This window comes from Rattus norvegicus, chromosome 6, assembly GCF_036323735.1.
Source record: "Rattus norvegicus strain BN/NHsdMcwi chromosome 6, GRCr8, whole genome shotgun sequence".
Classification (NCBI taxonomy): Eukaryota; Metazoa; Chordata; class Mammalia; order Rodentia; family Muridae; genus Rattus; species Rattus norvegicus.
Window position 1 is genome coordinate 72,380,529 of NC_086024.1, and position 20,302 is coordinate 72,400,830.

At 41.3% G+C, this 20,302-nt stretch overlaps 1 protein-coding gene and 1 long non-coding RNA gene across 9 annotated transcripts in view; one reads left to right on the forward strand and one right to left on the reverse strand.

Annotated features, from left to right (window-relative positions):
• The window catches only part of LOC134479380 (uncharacterized), a 59,988-nt gene extending 40,173 nt beyond the window's left edge, over positions 1–19,815 (reverse strand). For 2 of the 8 annotated variants that reach the window (XR_010052663.1, XR_010052661.1), the window contains exons 1-2: positions 19,681–19,815; positions 17,031–17,088 (exon numbers count right to left, since the gene is read on the reverse strand). This is a non-coding gene — a long non-coding RNA (uncharacterized LOC134479380). Of the gene's footprint in view, positions 1–16,952; positions 17,089–18,920; positions 19,409–19,680 lie in introns of those variants that run through there. The other 6 variants (XR_010052657.1, XR_010052659.1, XR_010052660.1 and 3 more) reach the window with 6 other exon arrangements.
• On the forward strand, positions 553–951 carry Atp5mc1l2 (ATP synthase membrane subunit c locus 1 like 2). The gene has a single exon (XM_039113178.2). It carries the CDS (start codon positions 553–555, stop codon positions 949–951), a length of 399 nt encoding a protein of 132 aa, XP_038969106.1.
• Positions 19,816–20,302: the final 487 nt, after the last annotated feature.

Consider the following 20,302-nt stretch of genomic DNA (forward strand, 5'->3'; position numbering starts at 1 on the left):
TGCTCTCTGCCCTTGACTAAAAGTTCTGCCTAAAGCTAAATTGAGGAATTACAGATTACCAGTTTTGACAGAGGATATTTCAAAATAAACTAGAATTGACTGTTCTTTGCAGCTGTTAGTGGCCGGTCTTATCTAGATCTATAGGAAAGTAGAAAAGTAAGCAAGGAAAAATACAAAATCTACAGTTGGAAGAGAAAAGGAGCATCGGGAAGTGTTAAACTAGATGTCTTATGCTAAGTGAAATAAAGGGAGTGGTGACCGCACAGCAAGATCACACCCTGGTAAGCTCCCAATTTATGAAAAGGAATTTAAGAAACGTAAAAAGAAGTTGAAGAAAAGCTTAGAGCTGGTCATGGTGTCACACAATTTTATTCCCAGCACTGGGAAGGCAGAGGCTGGAGGATCTCTGAGTTCAAGGCCAGCCTGGTCTACAGAGAATGTTCCACGACAGGCAAGCTTAGGCAATGAAGGAAACCATTGAAAACAAAAAGCTGTTGAAATCTATTTGAGGCTGGGTACTTAGACCAAGGGCTAAAGCTGCAAGATTGAAATATGCAGACCAAGGCACTGCTCATTTCTCCAGTTACGATCCGCTCCTGTACCAGGGGTCTAATCAGACCTGTGTCTGCCTCCCTCTTGAGTAGACCAGAGGCCCCATCTAAGACGTCTTTCTGCAGCAGCCTACATCTCCAGGTGGCCAGACAAGAATTTCAGACCAGTTTTATCAGCGACACAGCAGCCAAGTTTATTGATGCAGGGGCTGCCACAGTTGGTGTGGCTGGATCAGGGGCTGCCATTGGCACAGTGTTTGGTAACTTGATTATTGGCTATGCCAGGAACCTGTCTCTCAAGCAGCAGCTCTCCTCCTATCCCATTCTGGGTTTTGCCCTATCTGAGGTCATGAGACTTTTCTGTCTGATGGTCACCTTCCTCATCCTCTTCACCATGTGAGGCTCCCTGGGGTCACCCAACTGTTCCTGAAGCTTTGACTCCATGCCAGTCCAGGTGCTGGAGTGTGCTGGAGTGTCTTTAAACAACGTTTAAATAACAATGTTTCTTTAAACAATAAAAGAAAGAAATAGAGAGGGAGGGAGGGAGGGAAGGAAGGAAGAAAAAAAATGTACTTGAACAAGGAGTCCATGTACAATCCTCATCAAACAACAGAACGTGGCACATTTGACCACATGGTTTTAGCTTTATAGTGAAAGATACAAGGAAAGGGCATCCTGCATGACTACAGAAAGCCTCTGAGGTTGGGCACATGCCTTGGGTGTCCCTGCATGAAGACCAAGAGATGCCATTGGATGCAGCTGTAAAGAGCATGAATTGCCTTGGAGACCCCAAGTGTTGGAAATGCCAGTCATGGGTACCTGCTAAGGAAAGTTGCTAACAGGGAGTAGAATCAGCCCAAGAAAAAGGACGTGTGTTACAGTCAACAATGCTGAAAGGAGTTGGACATTTAGAGTGCTTTGGCATATTAGATATGGGTATGCAGAGCTTAAAAGAGTTTGCCCTGCTAGTTTTTGGTTTTACTTTTGGACTGCCTGGCTACAGGAAATGGCCCCTTTCGGTTACATATCCACACTGCCATTCCTCTCAGACTCACATTGACTTACAGAATACTTCCCCATTCAAGGTCTCTGGGAACCCCACCCCTGCCAGCTGCAGATTTCCATTCATTCTCCTGGCCCTCTCTTCTATCTTTCATCACACCTGTTCTTGACCTTCCAGTTTCCCTCCCCATCCACTCTCACACCCAATTGTCTCCCTCTATGTGTCTTCTAAAGAAATTTTATTTCTCCTTCTAAGTGAGAATCAAGCATCCTTGCTTGGGTCTTTCATATTGTTTAACTTCTTTAGGCCTGTGAAGTGTACTTTATACATGGGTATCCTGTAGTTTATAGCTAACATCCATGTATAAATGAGTATATACTGTGCATGCCCTTTTGAGTCTGGGATAGCTTACTAAGGACGATATTCTCTAGTTCAATCTATTTGCCTGCAAAATTCATGATATCCTTGTTTTAATAGCTAAATAGAACTCTATTATGTAATAAACCACATTTTCTGTATCAATTCTTTGAGTGAAGGACATCTGGGTTGTTTCCAGTTTCTGGCTATTATAAATAAAGCTACTGTAAACATAGTGAAACACATCTCCTTGTGGTATGGTAGATCATCTTTTGGGTATATGACTAAGAGCAATAAAGCTGGGTCTTCAGGTAGAACTATTTCTACTTTTGTGAAAAAACACCAGATTAGTTTCCAGAGTGATTGTACAAGTTTACAATTCCACCAGCAATGGAGAGAGGTGTTCCTCTTTCTCCACATCCTTACCAGCATGTGCTGTCACTTGAGATTTTGATCTTAGCAATGCTGATGCATGTGAGAAGGAATCCAAGATTATTTTGATTTGCATTTCCCTGATGACTAAGGATGTTGGACATTTCTTTAAGTGCTTCTTGGCCATTAGAGATTATTCTGTTCAGAACACTTTGTTTAGCTCTGTACCCAATTTATCCTTGGATTGTTTGATTCTCTGGTGTCTAAGTTCTTAGGTTCCTTATATATTTTGGATACTAGTCCTCTGTCAGATGTAGGGTTGTCGAAGGTCTTTTCCCAATCTGTAGGCTGCTGTTTTGTCCTAATGTCTGTGTCCTTTGCCGTACTGAAGCTTTTCAGTTTTATGAGGTTTCATTTATTAACTGTTGATCTTAGATCCTGAAGCCACTGGAGTTCTATTTAGGAAGCTGTTTCCTGTACCAATGTGTTCAAGGCTATTCCCCAATTTCTGTTGAACTAGATTTAGCATATCCAGTTTTATGTTGAGGTCTTTGATTCACTTGGACTTGAGTTTTGTGCAGGATGTCAAATATAGATCTATTTGCATTCTTCTACATGCAGTGAGATCAGCAACATTTGTTGAAAATACTTTGTTTTTTCCATTGTATAGTTTTGGCTTCTTTGTCAAAACTCAAGCATTCTTAGGAGTCTAAGTTTATTTCAGGATCTTCAATTCTATTCCAATGATAAACCTGTCTCTTTCTATACCAATACCATGAAATTTTCATTACTATTACTGTGTAATACAGCTTAAGATCAGGGATTGTTATTCCTCATGAAGTTTTTAATCTTTTTTTCTCTCTCTTTTTTTTTTTTTTTTTTTTGAGCTGGGGACCGAACCCAGGGCCTTGCGCTTGCTAGGCACTCTACCACTGAGCTAAATCCCCAACCCCGAAGTTTGTAATCTTTCAGGACTGTTTAAGTTATACTGTTTTGTTGTTTTTGTTTTGTTTTGTTTTGTTTTGTTTTGTGCCGCGCCCAACCTCGACCAGCAAGGAAGACATGACCACAGGAGATCTTCTTCAAGAAGTTTTACTCAGGAACCTTGATACAATCTTCTGACCTCTATCTCTTCTGTCTCTCTCTCCCCGGGGAACGACCTGCACCACACTTAAATAGCTAGGACTGGCCAGTCCTAGTGTGTCATGTAGATAGGCTGTCACTATGTGGAAGCTAGCAGGCCAGGCAGACATAGCCAAATAAGGACTTGTTTACTGCAAGGGGCGCTCTCCCTTGGGAGGATGGAAGGCGGAAACCGGAAACCAGCGCCATGTTTGAGGCACCGCACGTCGCAGATCTCTACAGTTTTGTTTTGCTTTTGTTTTTCCATATGAAGTGGGGAATTGCTTTTTCAACAACTGTAAAAAATTGTGTTGTAATTTTGATGGGAATTGTATTAAATCTGTAGGTTGCTTTTATTTAGGTGATCATTTTTATATGTTAATCCTACTGATTCATGAGCATGGAGATGTTTCCGTCTTACAATATCTTCTTCAATTTCTTTCTTCAGGTACAGATCTTCCACTTCCTTGGTTGGAGTTATACCAAGATATTTTATACTATTTATGGGTATTGTAAAGGGTGCTGTGTCCCTAATTATGTTCTCAGCCTGTTTATTGTTTGTATAAAGGAGGGCTACTGATTTCTTTGAGTTAATTTTGTATCCAGCTGGTTGGCTAAAGGTGTTTATCAGTTGTAAGAGTTGCTATCATGAAGTATAACTTCCTGAACTCATAAGCTGTATATATACTTCTTTTATAAAATAAGTAAATAAATAACCGAAATCTGAAGTCAACAAAATGAAAGCTATTTTAACTGGCTTGTCAGCAAGAATATATATTTCTAAAGCTAGAGAGATGCCCAGAGGTTAAAAACACTGACTGTTCTTCCACAGTACCTGAGTTTGATTCCTATCAGCTACATAGTGGCTGACAATCTTCTGTTATTCCAGTGCAAGTGTATCAGGAACCCTCCTCTGGCCTCTCCAGGCACTAAGTATGTACACAGGTGGTGCATAGACATACATGTAACCAAACTACCTATAAAAGTAAATTAAAAATAATAATAAAGTTTTTTACTGACAAATTCCTAGGCCATGTCATATGAAAAGTTTACCTGATACTTAGACTCATATTGCGTAGAAAGATATGTCATGTCCACCTGCTGAAAGACAACTACATCACCTTCGTAGTGTTGCTTCTGTTGCCTTGATAAAAAATAAACCGATAAAAACAACCTATGCGAGAAATCTGTTTTCCTTCCCAATTCCAGGTTATAGTTGGTGATCCTGGGGAAATCAGGACATCAAGAATTTGAAACAATTACATTATATCCACAGTCAAAAAAACAGGGAGAAAAGGTGAACCTTCTTATCAGCTCTCTTCCCTACTCTTCAGGCTCCAACCCCACTGCAACAGTGCCATCCACTTTCAGGCTGGAAATTGCCACATCAAGTAACACATTCAAGATTGCCCCACCCACTGTTCGCCCATAAAATCTGTTCTATTTCCCTCTCCCAGGGAGATCCACGTGTACTCTGTTACCAGTTCCTTCCCCTATTCCTAGTTTGTTTGCCTCTGCGGGTTGTAGCTTTGTTATCATTTACTTAATGTCTAACGTGCGCTTACAAGCAAATATGTTTCATATTTGTCTTTCTGTGTTACCTAACTTGGGATGAACTTTTCTATTTCCATTCATTTTCCTGCAAATTTCATGAACTGGCACAGTAAAACTTCATTATAGGACCTATAGGTTATTTCCAGTTCCTGGTTATTATAAATTCAACAGCAATGAACTTGGAGAGTAAGTATCCCTGTGGTAGGATGACGGGTCCTTTGGGTATATGACCCAGAGTGGTAAGCTGTATTTTGGTATACATCCCATCTTTCTGAAGAATTGTCACATCCATTTCCATAGTGACAATACATGTTTGCATTCCTGTAGGGTTTATTTTATGTAACCCTACCTAGATGGAGTTAAAGATTCTCTCCAGAGGTCTGGAGAGATGGCTCAGCGGTTAAGAGCATTAATTATTCTTCCAGGTCCTGAGTTCAATTCCCAGCAACCATATGGTGGATCACAACCATCTGTAATGGGATCCTGGGCCCTCTTCTGGTGTGTCTGAAGACAGCAATAGTGTACTCATACATAAAATAAATAAATAAATCTATTAGAAAATATTCTCTCCAGACTTTGTATCATGGGTACATGCTTGTTCATTCCAAGAATAGCCCCTGCATATATCTATCGATTAGTTCAGTAATTGAAATACAGAGTAGGGCTGACAATATCATTGGACTTGATGGGAAGAGAGAGATACATCTCTGGATTCAGTGCTTACTATCTGTCCATGGACTTGGAGAATATATTTTAAGACATCATTTTCACAGAGGATGATAGTTTTTTTTTTTTTACTAATGATCACCTGTTTCTTCTAGAAGATTATGTGGTATATTATGTAGTATGCTATGCCCCATGTAATGCTTAAAAAAACTGAAAATGAAGAAATGAAAGCATATGGGTTTTCTGTGTCCTGTAACCAATACTATATTCTCAGTACTGATAACACTGTCTGACATACAGCATATGCCCAATATAAATTTGTCAAAACAAAGAGAACACTTACTATTTATGGTCCTTATATAATTCTCTGTCTCTTTATAACATTAGAGATAAAATACTTAACATCACTTATGAGTAATTACAGAAATATCTGCTAGGTATTACACCAGCTGAAATGCATCTTAATTTGATAATTAAGCAGTCCTTCCAAATACTCTGGCACACAAACTTGAAAGAAGAAAAGGCCAAATACTTCATGTATCACAAGGAAACATGTAGGAAATGAGGAAATAGAGAATAATAGATGGACACCCTTAAAAGTCTTGGTTCCATCTTTTTCCCTGCAATAAAATCATCTGTAATGTGGTTAATAATCTTTCTACATCTCCTTTGGAGTCAAACAATGTTGGGGGTTAGCATAAATGGAGAGATGTACTGCACTGATGTCTAACTACCAGTTGAGGGCAGCAGAAAGCCATTTGGGAGAAAATTAATCTAAGCTATTGAAATTCTGCCATCGCATGAAACTAAAGATGGAGTTTTTGTAAGATCTGAATTTGTATAAAAAAATAAAGCAAGTCTACAGTTATGCCAGCAAGAACAGAGTAACCAAATACATTAATAAAGGACACTAAATATCTACAGAGAAAGACAAGACACAATGCCAGGAAACTGAGGATGTTCTGGACTCTATTCAGTTTAGTTCCCACAATGAATTGACTCAGTCATCTCTCTCCAGAACTGCTGATTTGAATGGCATCTTAGATTCTATTCATGTCCAAAGTTTTGCCTCCCAGGATGACTACCAAAGATGTTGAGTAGACAATCTTTCTGCAACAGTGATGTTTCCTTTGGAAATAACATTGTCATTAATATATACAAACTGTGCTGGTTGTATCTATGTATTAGGAATACACACAACAACAGTGAAAAGGAAAGAAATCAAAGTTAGTGAGTGTGGAAAGAAGGAAGGGGGAAATGACGTGATTATATTATAATCTCGAAAAATTTTAAAAAATGAATAAAGAGGGAAAACCATAGCACAAAGTCAGTCTATCACATTGCAAGGAATCTCAACACTTTAAAGTATATGTGGTAGAATCCTAGTGTGGGGCACATCAGAAAGTACTTTGTACTGTGAAATACTTCTACTTCCTGAAGTACTGACTCCAAGCCTAAGACAGGTAAGTGCAGGCAATAGTTATTGACTCCAAGGCCAGGATATGGTGTCCTTTTCTCTGCCTTGCAAGCTGAATGGCCTTATGTAAGATGTTCAACCCCGTGGTCAGTTTTCTTAGAAAATTCACAGGAGAAAACATGCCTTATTAATCTTATACAGTCTCAACATTTCTGAACCAAAAATTCTAAATCTGAAATGCTCATAAATCCAATGTCTAGATGCCATTTTAAAGGTTTTGGATATGGGAGCATTTGAGATTTAAGGTTTTTCAGATTAGGGATCTTCAACCAGCAACGTCTACATAAATATTCCTTAAGTCTGAAACCCTTCCTGTCCCAGGATACAGGGCTAAGAGACCCTCACACTGCACAAGCACAAGGACATAAGGCATCTTAGTTGTCATTCCAAGGGCTAAAGGGACAGAAACATTGGAGGAACAGAATGGCACCTGAGAAAGAAACCTTTGAAAGACTCCAACTGTTCCTCAAAATGAACCGTGTACCTTCTATAAACTCTGGGCAGGTGGCAATGGTATTCTGTGTGTGTGTGTGTGTGTGTGTGTGTGTGTGTGTGTGTGTGTGTGTGTGTGTGTGTGTGTGTTTACAGCCTTCGTGAGACTGAGCATATGTACATTCTGAGTGATGTGTGCCTTCTATAAACAGTATTCTCCTTGTTAAATCTGTGCAATAACATTTCTTGTTGGATGAAAGCTGGAAAACCTTTGCTGTCAGCTCCTGAAGGAATTTATTCAAAGTGCCACAGGGACCAGTAGACATGTAGGCTATTTGTAGTCAGACTACTTTGGCTCTGGTACCTAAACAATTCATATTAATTTATAATTACAATGAGGATATGGGAACACATCAGAAGACCTCAAATACACCTGCCTCAGCTTTATGGATGTATGTTCAGTCTAATCACATTCTCACATGATTTTTCTGGATGGACAGGAAGATAGAGTGGAGTGCATGCCAATGAGTTAGTGAAACGCTGATTGAAAAAGTAGAAGGTTATTTTTCTGGTTTTGCTGGGGTTTTTTCTATTAAAAACAAAAACAAAATAGATAAGAGGAGATTATGATAAATATCAAAAGGAAAAGACAGGCTTATCACTGGTAAACCGTCTGTTATATCAATTCAGAACTGATACTGAATCAGTTCCTGTCTCAGGGAAAGAGGGGTTGCAAGTAACAGTGCTTTCTCCAGAAGAGTATCTTGCAAGGAGAATTCTTGGTTTACAGATTCATAGATCTTCTGAGCTCCATGAAATAGTAAAAAGGTTCATCCTTTTCATTTTTGGGTATAAAGAAATGAAGGTAAGGAAAAGCATTGGGACTAGCTCAAGTTCAACCAGATACTGCCAAGTGTTCCAGTTTTCATATTTCTGACTGTCAGCTTGGTTCATGTGCCAGCTTGTGGCCACAATGCACTGGGAAATCAAGAGAAGTATTAGTAAAAGTAAAACGTGATCAACAAAACTTGTAACCCTAAAACCTGGGTCCTTGTATTCCAAGGGCCCTCAGCTGTTTTGCTGATGGGAAATTAAAAACACACTTCAGCAAGTACATGCACAAACCACACCCACACATATGGCCAGCATACAAAGTCACAGGAATGAGATGAATTCTTCTACTACCTCAGTCCAAAGTGCTAAATGCCAAGCAAATGCTAAAGTTGTTATTCTGAAAATTCTTGGACTCTCTAGTCTGCCATTGCTAAGACTGCACCTGTGCCCACAGAGTCCATTTATAATCTTCTCTACAAAAAGAAAAAATGGAGTCTGTCCAAGCATACGAATTCTGTTACATTGAATTTCAAAACATTTTGAGCAATGGTAACATAGAGAAAGCACAGATGTGGTTATTTAAAAAACGATAGAAAATCGTTAGTTCCTGATACAAACTAGAGAGTAGTCTCAAATGAGTACCCAGTGCCTCAGAAGAAATGTCAAAGTGTCTGCTTGTTTCCATTTTAATTATTTATATGTTTATAACTCTCGTTATCAATTCTTGCTGATAATTTGTAAAATTAATTTAATACCACAAAACTACCTTGGATGAAAAACTGACATAGAAAACATAGTTTAATTTATACATAGTTTAGTTTATGTGTTCATGCTATAAATTTTGATATTACAGAGTTCTCTTTGTAAGACAATCAAACTGTATTAGAAAAGCCCACTGTGCCTCAGAAATCTTAAAAATAGCCAACGCTCACTTTCATCAGTACTATTCAGTCTCATGGTCACTAGATGGCACTGCTGCTATTTGAATGAGATTTCATTTCCACCCTTTTTTTTTAAATGTGGTTTGTGAGAGATTTGGGGTGTCATTTTTTGGGAGTTTGTACAAGCAGAAGATACCTGGCACCTTGTATATTAACAACTACAGGAATTTTTTGTTGAAAAAAAAAAAAGCACTCCAAAGGTGACATAAGTTCCCAAGAGAAAGAATGGTAAAGCCAGAATGGAAAAGTTCTTGACTCTGCATGTCACCAAGTTTTAAGTGGCAGGAACATTTCATCTGTGAATCACAAACCATCCCTAAACCCACTGTATAACATTTATTACACATCTAATTTTACTTGGCTTTTTGCTGATGATCTCCTTGGAAACTGGATGCATGAATCATGTAGACTTATGACTTTTGGGGCAGAATTATATGAAAGAAAGTTTAATAAGGTGACCTCTCTCGGGTTTGTATCCTTCTTGTAAAGGGATACCTACAAGCCCCCAAAAATAGTCCCTAAAAGTTCTTCCAAGTAGAGAAATATACCCTACACATGAGACCATGCAAAGCATAGAGCACATCTATGGCAATTTCTTGTGGCATTTCTCTTTAGAGACTGGAGTGAAGAACACTCTAGAGATTCAGTGAGGACCAACCTGATTTCCCAGGACAAACTTCAATGAGGAGAAAGGAAATGTGGGACTGGAGAAAAGATGAAGTCTGGTTTACTGTTAGAGGCAACCAAGAGCTAGACTTTGGATACTCCTGCTTTCTAGAGAGAACCAAAACGTCCAGTTTACTCCAGGATAACTGAGAAGCAGCAGAAAGAAGAGAAAGATTCACATACTCACTAAGAGTTTTTGTACCCCCTTTCCAGAATCCTTCTTAAGAAAAGAAGAGAAGGGGGAGTGGTGATCATGCCCTGAAAAGAAAAGAAAAGAAAAAAAAGCCAACATTGCAACTAGCCTTGGGAAAATCTCCACAGATGAGCACTTCTGTCGAATTAAGTGGTTCGCATTAGCAGCCTACACACGTAGAGGAAGGCTAGCACGCTGTTAATATAATGCAGAGGAGGGATGATAGACCTGGGAGAGGAGAGTGGAAGAGCTAGTTTTGCATAAACCAAAAAAAAAAAAAAAAACACAAAACAAAACCCTGAGACCTTGAGTTCTTGGGGCTGTGGAGTAAAGTGGGTTTAGAACTCTCAAACCACGGGTCACATTAACTTAGATTTTGTGATTGTTAAAATATATATTTAACTACCTTAAAATAATTTATACATAAACCATGAAAATAGTTTCCTGGTTCCCAATTGAGCTGCTATTGAGCCAGAAGAAGAGGAAGAATAGCCTCCCAGAGGTATCCCGCGTGGAGCATCTGAGACTAGGAGGGAGAAAGAATGGGGGGAAAGGGCCTTTCTCTTCATCACCTCCATTCGGTTTCTTCATCTTATTCTTGAAGAAATGTTGAAAGATATAGGCTAGAAAAGAGAGAGTAGGAGGAAAGGGGAATGAAAGGTGAGAAACCTAAGAAAGAATAGTAAGAGGAGGAAAGCAGGAGCCGGGGGGCACAGAAGAGATAAAACTCAGCTGAAGTTCCGGTGTTTGCCACACTTTTTTTTTTTTAATGAATTCAATTATCCTGCTCCTTTCTCATCCTGCTAGCTTAAACACTTTTCTAGGCAACTTCGGGCAGATAAAATAAAACTTTGGAGTGAGATGGGGAAGGCTCAATGTCTGGCCTGGATCACCATAAAGGCGGCGGTGGGCAGCAATGTCCTCTAAAGGAAATGCAGCGCACGTTCGGAAATTCTTCTTCTAGCCGCCACCACCCCCAGTTGGAGTATCCCTGCCCAAAGCTTAAATTAAAGTGCGTGAGAAGAAGTGTGGCTCTCCCCACCCCCAAGATCCAGGAGATCCAACCAGACTTAAAGGCGAAAGGTCCTGCTGAGTCGAGCCCCAAATTCTTCTGCAAACTGCAGGCAATTCTTGACACTCCAGGACTGTGCAAATATCTAGATTTGCCTCTTGCGTGGGTCTGGCTCCGAGGGACACAACCAAACGAAAATCTGCATTATGTGTATTCCCAGTAGCCTAGCTGGGTCGATAAAACTTACTGGACTAATTCGGTAAAAAGCAGGGGACCAGATTTTGTTTGCTGGCGGAGCAGGGTGTTGCGGGAAGAGTAGGACTGCGGACCTGATTGCTTTCTCTATGCAAAACCAGAGAAAGCCGGAATACGGTGATTCTCTCTTTAGCTGCTCCTTTAAGGGACCAGAAATCAGACTGCTCTAATGAACCCCAGGTGAAAGTGAATTGTCTCTCCTGTACCTTCCTAGCCCGGGACCGCTTCCCCGACGCACTCCCAGGCACTTTCCCGGGAGATCTGCACTAACGGAGAAAGTCGGTGTTTTTGTCAATTGCGCATAACAATTACTAAGAAAATATTGTGACGATGTTTCAGGGCGGAAGGGGATATGTGGGGGTGGAGTGAGGGAGTTAGTTTGGACTGCAATTTGCAAAGAATATTAACTGATTCTCCGGGTCACCGCGGGGGTAAAGGGGTTGGCATTGAATTATACAGCTGTTCCTCTAGGTGGCGGACTTTAGTACCAAACAACCGCTATCTGAAGTGTTGACTTCAAATAGGATTAAGCTTCTTGGTGGTTAAAAATAATAGTAGTAATAATATAGAGGTGTGGGGCTGTTTTTCCCCTTTGGGGTATTTATTTATTGCATGGAAAAGTCATTGATTTTCCTAAGCAAACTGTGTTTCTCCTTCGCTGGGTGGAAAATAAAAAACTGTTTGAATAAATAAGTTATTTCTGAACATTTTGTTGTCAAAGTGTTAAATGTTCCCGTCATTTTTATTCAAACACTAACATGATTACAGCCAATTATATATTCACCAGTGTTCTTTATTTTAGAGTAATTGTACTTGTCACTAATAAAACAGAGGCATAATGGATCGCTACTGTTCTGGATTCTCAAGCAATTTTGTGTAATTTGATTGAATTATACATCTTATCTGCTACTTTTTTATTTTTATATTTGGAGATCCTATTTTCTTGAAAATTGCAGTTCTATGCTTGTTTTTACTGCTTCTCCAGCAACGTACATTTCCGTAACGCTGAGAAATAGAATGAATCTCTTTGAAATGTCGGAAATCAGTTGGTTACACGCGCGCGCGCGCGCGCGCGCGCGCGCACACACACACACACACACACACACACACACACACACACACACACACACCTCTACTTCAGCAAGGAAAGACCTGAACTCAGGGGAGTCCAGCAGTGGCTGTGCTTCCCTGACAAGTTCAATGCCAAGGAAACTCCCATTCTCCCCAAAGGCAGTCACCTCCCTGCCTGGATGGACTCTTTGGGGCTTTGTCTCTTTCCTGTAATGATACTGTTAGGTGTCTGGGGCTTCAAACATGCCAAGGCAAGCCGATCATGGATTCTGTTCATATGCAGTATGTATCAAGGGGGAGAAATACACACAGCACAGCTGAAAGATAAACTGTATACAACACTCCAATTACACAACCCTCTAGTGTCCTACCTATCTAGTCATCCTCCACCTCCCCACAATTACAATGACTATTTGAGCTTTGGGGGAAGCTTCGGGTATACTTACAGCACTAGCATCAACTTACCAACACTCCCTCTCAATCATCACCATTTTTAAATGGGTGGAACACAGTCATCTACTCGGTGTCCACATATTGGAACAAATTAAGTAACAAACCTGACAGCAGAAGGACAGGCTATGATCTTATAGAGACATCTCTGAAACTGAAAGAGCAAAGAAAGTGCAGTTCTCTTCCCAGGAAATTTTTTCAGCTTGTAGGACAGGACTCAAACACCCTGCTAGGAGCTGCCGCTGCGAGATGGAGCCAAAGGCTCTGATAAGTGGCTTGTGTATGACCCAATATTTATCAATAACAACAACAAAATCAAGTGAAACTAAGGCTTGAGATTTTGAACTGCCTACAGAGTCCTGGCGGATACACAGGGGCAAATAAAGTCTCTGGAGACCAGTTGGCTCCATTTGTCCGCCCTGGGGAGCAATCCCGGGGCAAAATCCAGTGCTAATTGATCTCAACCAGCCGCAAGATCAGCTGTAAATGTTCAAGGGGACAAAGAAAGAGCAGTGTGCTCTAAAGATACTCTGAGCACTTTTTCAAGCAAATAGGGGCATGTAATCAATAGCATGTATATGAATATAAATAGAGAAAGAGAATTACTTTAATTAATTAGAAAATAATGTTTTGTGTACAATTCCAGACCTACTCAATATCCGGATTCTCCCCCTCATGGGTTATTTGGTGGTCTGGACCTAGAACTCCCTCTATGCAAACCTCCAGGCCCAGTTTTTTGATGCGAGATGGTTAGCATATACTCAGCTTAATTGGGGACCTTTTTTTTGGGGGGGAGGTGTTTATTCTAAGCCCAAACGGTGGAGCGCCTGGCCCTACAGGGATCCTGGAAGCCTTAAACTGAGAAAGCACCAAAATGAGCCTCTCTAGACTCTGCGCTCAGAGAGCATGCAGCTAAGATCAGCCAACCACACCATGCGTGCCGCTGCACTCGGCAAACTGGGGTGGGGGGCTTCTTCTGAGTTTCCATTTTCTCTTCCTTCTTATCTCTTTCTTATCTAACAAATTCACGTTCTAGACGAAGAGAATGAGAGGGAGAGAAGGACGAAAGGGAAAGGAAGGGAGGGAGAAAGAGACAGAGGATGAGAGCCAGGCGAGAGAGGAGGTAGAGGGACAAAAAGAAAGACAGAAAGAGGGCGCGAAAGAGAGAGCGAAAGAGAGAGCGAGCCTCTTGGCTTGAAGGTTTGTAGCCCACACACTCAGAGCCACATTTGCGCTGCTGAGCTATTATCCCGATATTGCTTTCTCTCTCCTCTCTTAGCACTAAGCCAGAAGGGAGACACCGAATTTGGCAAAATCAATCCAGTAGGAATTGTTTAATATAAAAAATATCCCACCACCTTTGTTATCAATTCTGAAAAGGAATTGAGTTGTTTTAGTTTTCATTCGGTGACCGTAGTAGCTTGCTCCTGTGCCCTGCCGTTTCTAGCTTGCTCTGTCGGGTGTCTCCTCTGTGTAGCTTCTTGGGAAGATCCGAAGAGAAGTGGTGTGTAACTGCTCTCCCCCACTGGGTTCAATACTCCTTAGTTGTTATTGAATATTCGAATTAACTTCAGCACCACGCACTGGCATTTCAGCTCAGACTTGTGTACTATGTCAATACAAGCTCACAACCTTTAACTGTTCCCCCCCCCGCCCTCCCCCTCCGCGTTCACCATGGCAGATGACCTATAAAGCCCAAAAATATTGATCTGTTTGTGCATACTTCCAGTCTGATGTGCAAAAACCTGACATCTAAGCTGAAAGTTGCCTTTTCAGAAGGGGAGGAGGGATCTGGAGATGAAACCTAAAGGCAAGGCCTCTCTCTCCCGCTGGATTGCACTTGGCAGGCGTGGACTACAAAGGAGCTCAGGGTGAGTGCGCTGGGAGGAGAGGAGAGCAGAGGCAAGCAGACTAGCAAGTCAGTCCGCAGCGGAGAAGCTCAGTCGTCAGGAACCACAGCCCCACAACCATTGCTGCCCCAAGAGGGTGGGCAGTCAGGACCTTTGGCAAACACTGGTGCCACAGGTTCTGCTTTGGGTTGGTGGTGGGGTGGGGCGTGGGGGAGGACCTAGAAGAACCAGTACTAGAGAGGTGGGTACTAGGCAGGTGGGTATGAGTTGCACACGTGAGTTTGTTCTGGTAGTTTTGTGTTTGTTTGGTTGGATTTTCACTAGTTTGGTTTTGTTTGTTTTGTTTTGTTTGCAGAGGTTATTTTTTGTTGAGGAAGCAGACATTTTATTAGTACACAGCTTGCTTTCTCTCCTGGACTAAGGGAGGCTTTGGGGCTGAGGCTCTCGGAGTACCCTCAAGCATATAGTTTTCCCTGTCCTTATTCCTCTACAGACTTTCAGTGAGCAGGAGTCATTATATTTATTTATCTCACATACTACCCTATGAATTCCGCATGCATTTACCTCTTAAGAGGTGACTGCTTCTGAACTGACCATCTAATAGTTGCAACTGAGTCACACTTTTTGTTCTTCCAGTTTTCTCTCACAATTGGAGTTTTTGGGATCTTCTGGAAAGTTGCTTCAGAGCATAGGAGATGTGATGTTTGTGCTCTCAGCGAAGTCTATACTTTTTCTCAAAGGTAATTCAGGCTCCTACTGAACATCTCCCTGATTCTCAGAAAAAAACTAAAACTAGTAATGACATAATAAGCATAGTTAGGACCTCTGTGTCATAGGAGTTCTGTGTTTTTTCAGCCTGCAAGCTTTTGTTTCACTGTGTGTGTGTGTGTGCGTGTGTGTGTGTGTGTGTGTGTGTGTGTGTGTGTGGTGTTTATGAAATAATTTTCTTTCTTTTCCTTTCAAGATGCACTGATGAACAAACCAGAAAAGACAGCATAGTCATACATGCTGGATTTTGTAAGTCTCTTTCCTTCCTTTTCAGAAAGACTGGGATGGGGTGGGGTGAACTAAGAAGTCAACCCTTGTCTTCCATTTTTGATTCTGGGACCACACTTCCACTCTCTTCTCTGTTCAACATTCCATGTCTTCTTGAGAAAGTAGACTGCATTGATTCCTTGGGCAACTAGCTGAAAATATAGACACTGCCTTTCAGGACTGGCTTGCCTAGCTGGCGTGTGAGACAGTTTCTCCCAATTGGATCTGATCTGCAACTGAAGCTTCTTACCAGGGACTCAATTTCTTAAACTCTCAATAGTCCCAGAGCTGCTAGCAAGTAACAAAACACATAAAAGGGCAGCAGACCTTTCTAGTCTTCCCAGACATTCAGAGTATTCTACGGAGACCTTGCTCAGAGCAACTCAAGGGTTCTTTGCTCCAGGGTGATGCCATTATGTTGTTTCTCTTGGGGTGTTGATACCAGGGGTTTTGGGGTGCCAGTGGATCTAGCTTTGGTACACATGGAATGCATGGCCATGTCAAAGAGATGTGCCCAGAGAAATCAATGAGTTTCCATGAAGACCACTTCCCTCCTCTTCTTCCTCCTCCTTTTAACTGTCTAGCTTCTGAAGTGGTTCCTTAGCTTATAGAAGTTAAACATTTCAACTCTCAAATATGAGGCTCTCCCTTAGTTTTTTTTTTTTTTCCTCAAGGTTCTCAAGCAAAATTGCCAGTGCCACAATGTTATGATGGAAGGATGCTGAAATGACAGGCCTAGTAGACGCTTGTCTTAATCATCGTCTTCTTAATTTAGTTTTAGAGCTGTGTGTGTGTGTGTATGTGTGTGTGTGTGTGTGTGTGTGTGTGTGTGTACCCACTCCATGCACATATGCGCGCCCTCGATGACGTTAGGGGTTCGTGCATGAGCCTGCTGAGAGCAGCCTCTGACAACCTGCAGCTCCCTAATGAGTGACTAGGCAGGGCTGCTGAGGAAAAGTAACACTTCCCTGGTGTGAAGACCTCTTACTGAGAAGTTTAGTTCACTACTGTTCTCGCAAACCTAATCGTATAACCTGTAACCAAAACCCACAGAACAAGGATACAACACGCTAAAGAGTAACTTCTAATCACTAAATGTTAGCACCATTACCTGCTGTTAGGAAGAGATTATAGACAAGTTGGCTCTAGGGAGGGCAGACTTCATTTGTTACAGAATCACTGGAAATACCTGGATGTCTCAGCACCGGATCTGCTGACTCCCACGTGTCAAGAGGTCACAAACCGTCCTGTGCATTTGTAAGAAAAGAACTTTAGCCAGAGTTTGTCCCTGATCCCAAGGGAAAGGTGGAGGTAGATAAATATGGCCCACCCTTGTTACTAGAAAGTAAAGAAGGCCCAAAGCAAAAAAAAAAAAAAAAAAAAAAAAAAAAGTCAGTAAGGAAGACAGTGTAACTTCCACCTTCAGAGACTGAACAAAAATAAACTGCTCCCCGCTCTAATGACCCTGTTTAGGCTTGGAGATTAATTTAAAAATTAAGAAGGAATAATCTACATTTCCTTAGCAACTCTTCCGCTGGAATTGCTCACTCTACAATTCTTGTCCTCTTTTAGAAGTGGGAGGGTAGTGGATGAGAGCTGAGGCCTACAAGTTCACCACTATGTAAACGAACAGATCACATTTACTCTGATATGCTCTTATATTCATTACTTCTCTAAGACTACACATTTGAAAATTTAGTGTGAGGTTAAATTGATTAGGAGGGAAATTTATACTGGTGGGGGGATTTGTTTCCGGTCTGAGACCACTGGCTGCCTGCCCTCTGTCTTCTGAAGGTAATCAGTGATGGAGGAGGCTGAAAACAGGGCTTTATGTGCTGAGGGAAGAGGCCCATGGTGGACGTGGGCAGGACTTCAAATCCAATTTGCACCCAAATTGGTTGGTAGGATATACAAAGCCTCATCCAGAGACTTTCAACTTCACAATACTTTGTCCAGGGACTCCTTCCCGCTCTGCTTCAACTAGCAGCAGATCTAAAAAGAAACCATTGCTGATACAAATATAAGCCTCTGAGTAAACAGTACATGTTTTGTTTAGCAAGCCTGATATACATATGTGTGTGCATTCTGATATACATCCCAATCTCATCATAAAGAACAAGTAAAATTATTTAAAGGGATTCAAACTTGCCTTTTCGGGAATTGCAAATAACCTTTGCATCAGGAAACTAGTTTTAATATTATATCAAACTATGCGCTATATTTTACTATAAATCATTCTCCTTTGAGAGACTTGAATTCATGCAACCTTAAAATAACACAGCACACACTTAATTTGCATGCAAAACAATTTTCAGGCCACTGTAAGCCTTGACATACAAAAATCAGAATATTGCAGCTCTCACTATACAAACCCAGTTTTTGCTCCTTGAAAGTAAACAGAAGGGAAAAAAAAGAGAAAACTTACTTTGCCTGCTAATTTCTTCCACAGGGTAACAAAACAATACACACTTAGCTTTAACCTAAGAAGCACCTCAAAACATTAAAAATTCATCAGTCAGAGCTGGTGGTATATTCAAGGAACACTCCTCCAGTTCACTGCTGAGCTCAGATTTGAATAAAATGTCCAATGTTAACAAACAATACCCACGTTTGGCACTTTGTGTATTAAATTGATCAAACAGATTTTAGGAGACACAATGCACAATTTGTACAGACCTGATTGAGTTAATATAATATCAGCAAATTTTACATCGAAATGATTCTGTTTCTTTTCTTTGTGTTTAAAACCAGCACAGATTACAAATTTTAATGATCTGAAAATGTTTGGTATACAAAATCATGCTTATTTCAGTATTAGCAAAAACACAAGAAATTTTTCAACACAAACACCCAGCTGTGTCTATTTTAAAAGCAGTTCAATGACAGCTTGCACTTATGAGCATGCAATCAGCTAATTTCGCTTTTTTTTTCTTCTGTGTTAATCAACACTTTCCTTCCTGCATATCAGAGTACAAATAGTATAGTTACTCCACATCAGTAAATGTTTACGTAACCTGTCCTTTCCCAAGAATCCGGTTACACCGAATCATTTCACGCTAGACCGACTACGAAAACGTACCGGGCCGTCCACCTCAGAGGGAGCCCCGTGAGCCATTATAAGCGGTGGTGAGAAGGGGGGCTGGGGGATGGGGAGGAGTAGGTGGAGGGAAGAGGAAAGGAGGGAGGGAGAAGGGGTGGGTTAGTGAAAGGGGAAGAAGGAAGAGGGGAGGAGGAAGGAAAGCAACCGCATTGAGGAACCACCATGGAAAATGGGCCTGAGGAAGAGAAAAGAGTGGAAAGGGAAGTGAACAGGGCAACTCAGGCTCACAGATCTCTCTAGCTAGGTTGGCAAATCTCTTCACGTTGCCAGGCTCCGTAAGAAACCCCAAGCTTAGAAATCAACCTTTGGCACCGATGTGGTTTGCAAATTCTACTACCCTGGAATTTTCCGTCATGCATGGCTTATTTTAAAGTCAGCAAATATGTAGGAATAGATCCAACCACTGGAAGGATATTTGGGGACAAATAATCAAAGAGCCCTTACAACATTCCCAATAGGTATATTAAAATTCGCTAGCTATCTGTTAATTGCGACTTATTCTCTCCAGAGTTTCTCCTTCCCTCCCCTCTTCCCGCGCCCCATTTCAAAGTTGGGGGTGGGAACAGTGGAATAACTCCCTATTATTTGGAGTATTGCATTTTTCTGCTAGATTTTAACGTCACACATAGGCCCTGTTTTTTTTTTTTTCTTTCCTTTTTTTTTTAATATCAAGACTGCCAGATCATTTAGCTAAGAGCTCATCAAAGTGAAGAATGCTTGCATGGCTAGAGTATTTTACCTTAAAGAGGAGGGGAAAGATACTCGTGACCTGTGTGTGTCTCCACCTCCCTCTCCTCTCTGGCTGCGTCTCTCTTTACAACGTGGCGCGCTTCGAGCTGGTGAAGGTTTCTGATCTATGTGCTCCGCACTAAATTCCAATCCCTGGGAAATGCTGGGCCTTAGCCCTGGCTCTGGCCGCGATCTTTTTAAAGGCCTTGGATCACAAGCTACCCACTCATTTCAACCTCCCCAACAAACCATCCCCAAACCCCAGAAGCTGGGACTGTCAAATCCACCTTCCTCGGGCTCCCCAGAGAATTCCAGCAGTATCCAGGAAGAATAAGAGCTGATTTCAACATACTGGTGTTTCAAGATTGAGGTTTTAAAGAGATAAGTATTTGTGAAATGGGAAAAAGGAGCAAACATAGGATTTTTTAAAAAACGGAAGTAGACGCCCACTCATATTTTCTTCAATGTCAAGCAAAATGAAAATATTTCCAGGATGATCGATCGCGGCTACCGGCTTCCAGTACTGCCTAGAAGCTGAAGAGGAGGTGGAGCGCCGAGGAGACAACGCCACCGGGTCACCGGCGGGTGTGCGCCAGTCTTGGAGTGAAGAGAGACAGAGGGAGAGCGCACGT

Bases quoted from the DNA above. Each gene is read 5' to 3' on its own strand.
- Atp5mc1l2 (XM_039113178.2), top strand. From the start codon at position 553: ATGCAGACCAAGGCACTGCTCATTTCTCCAGTTACGATCCGCTCCTGT.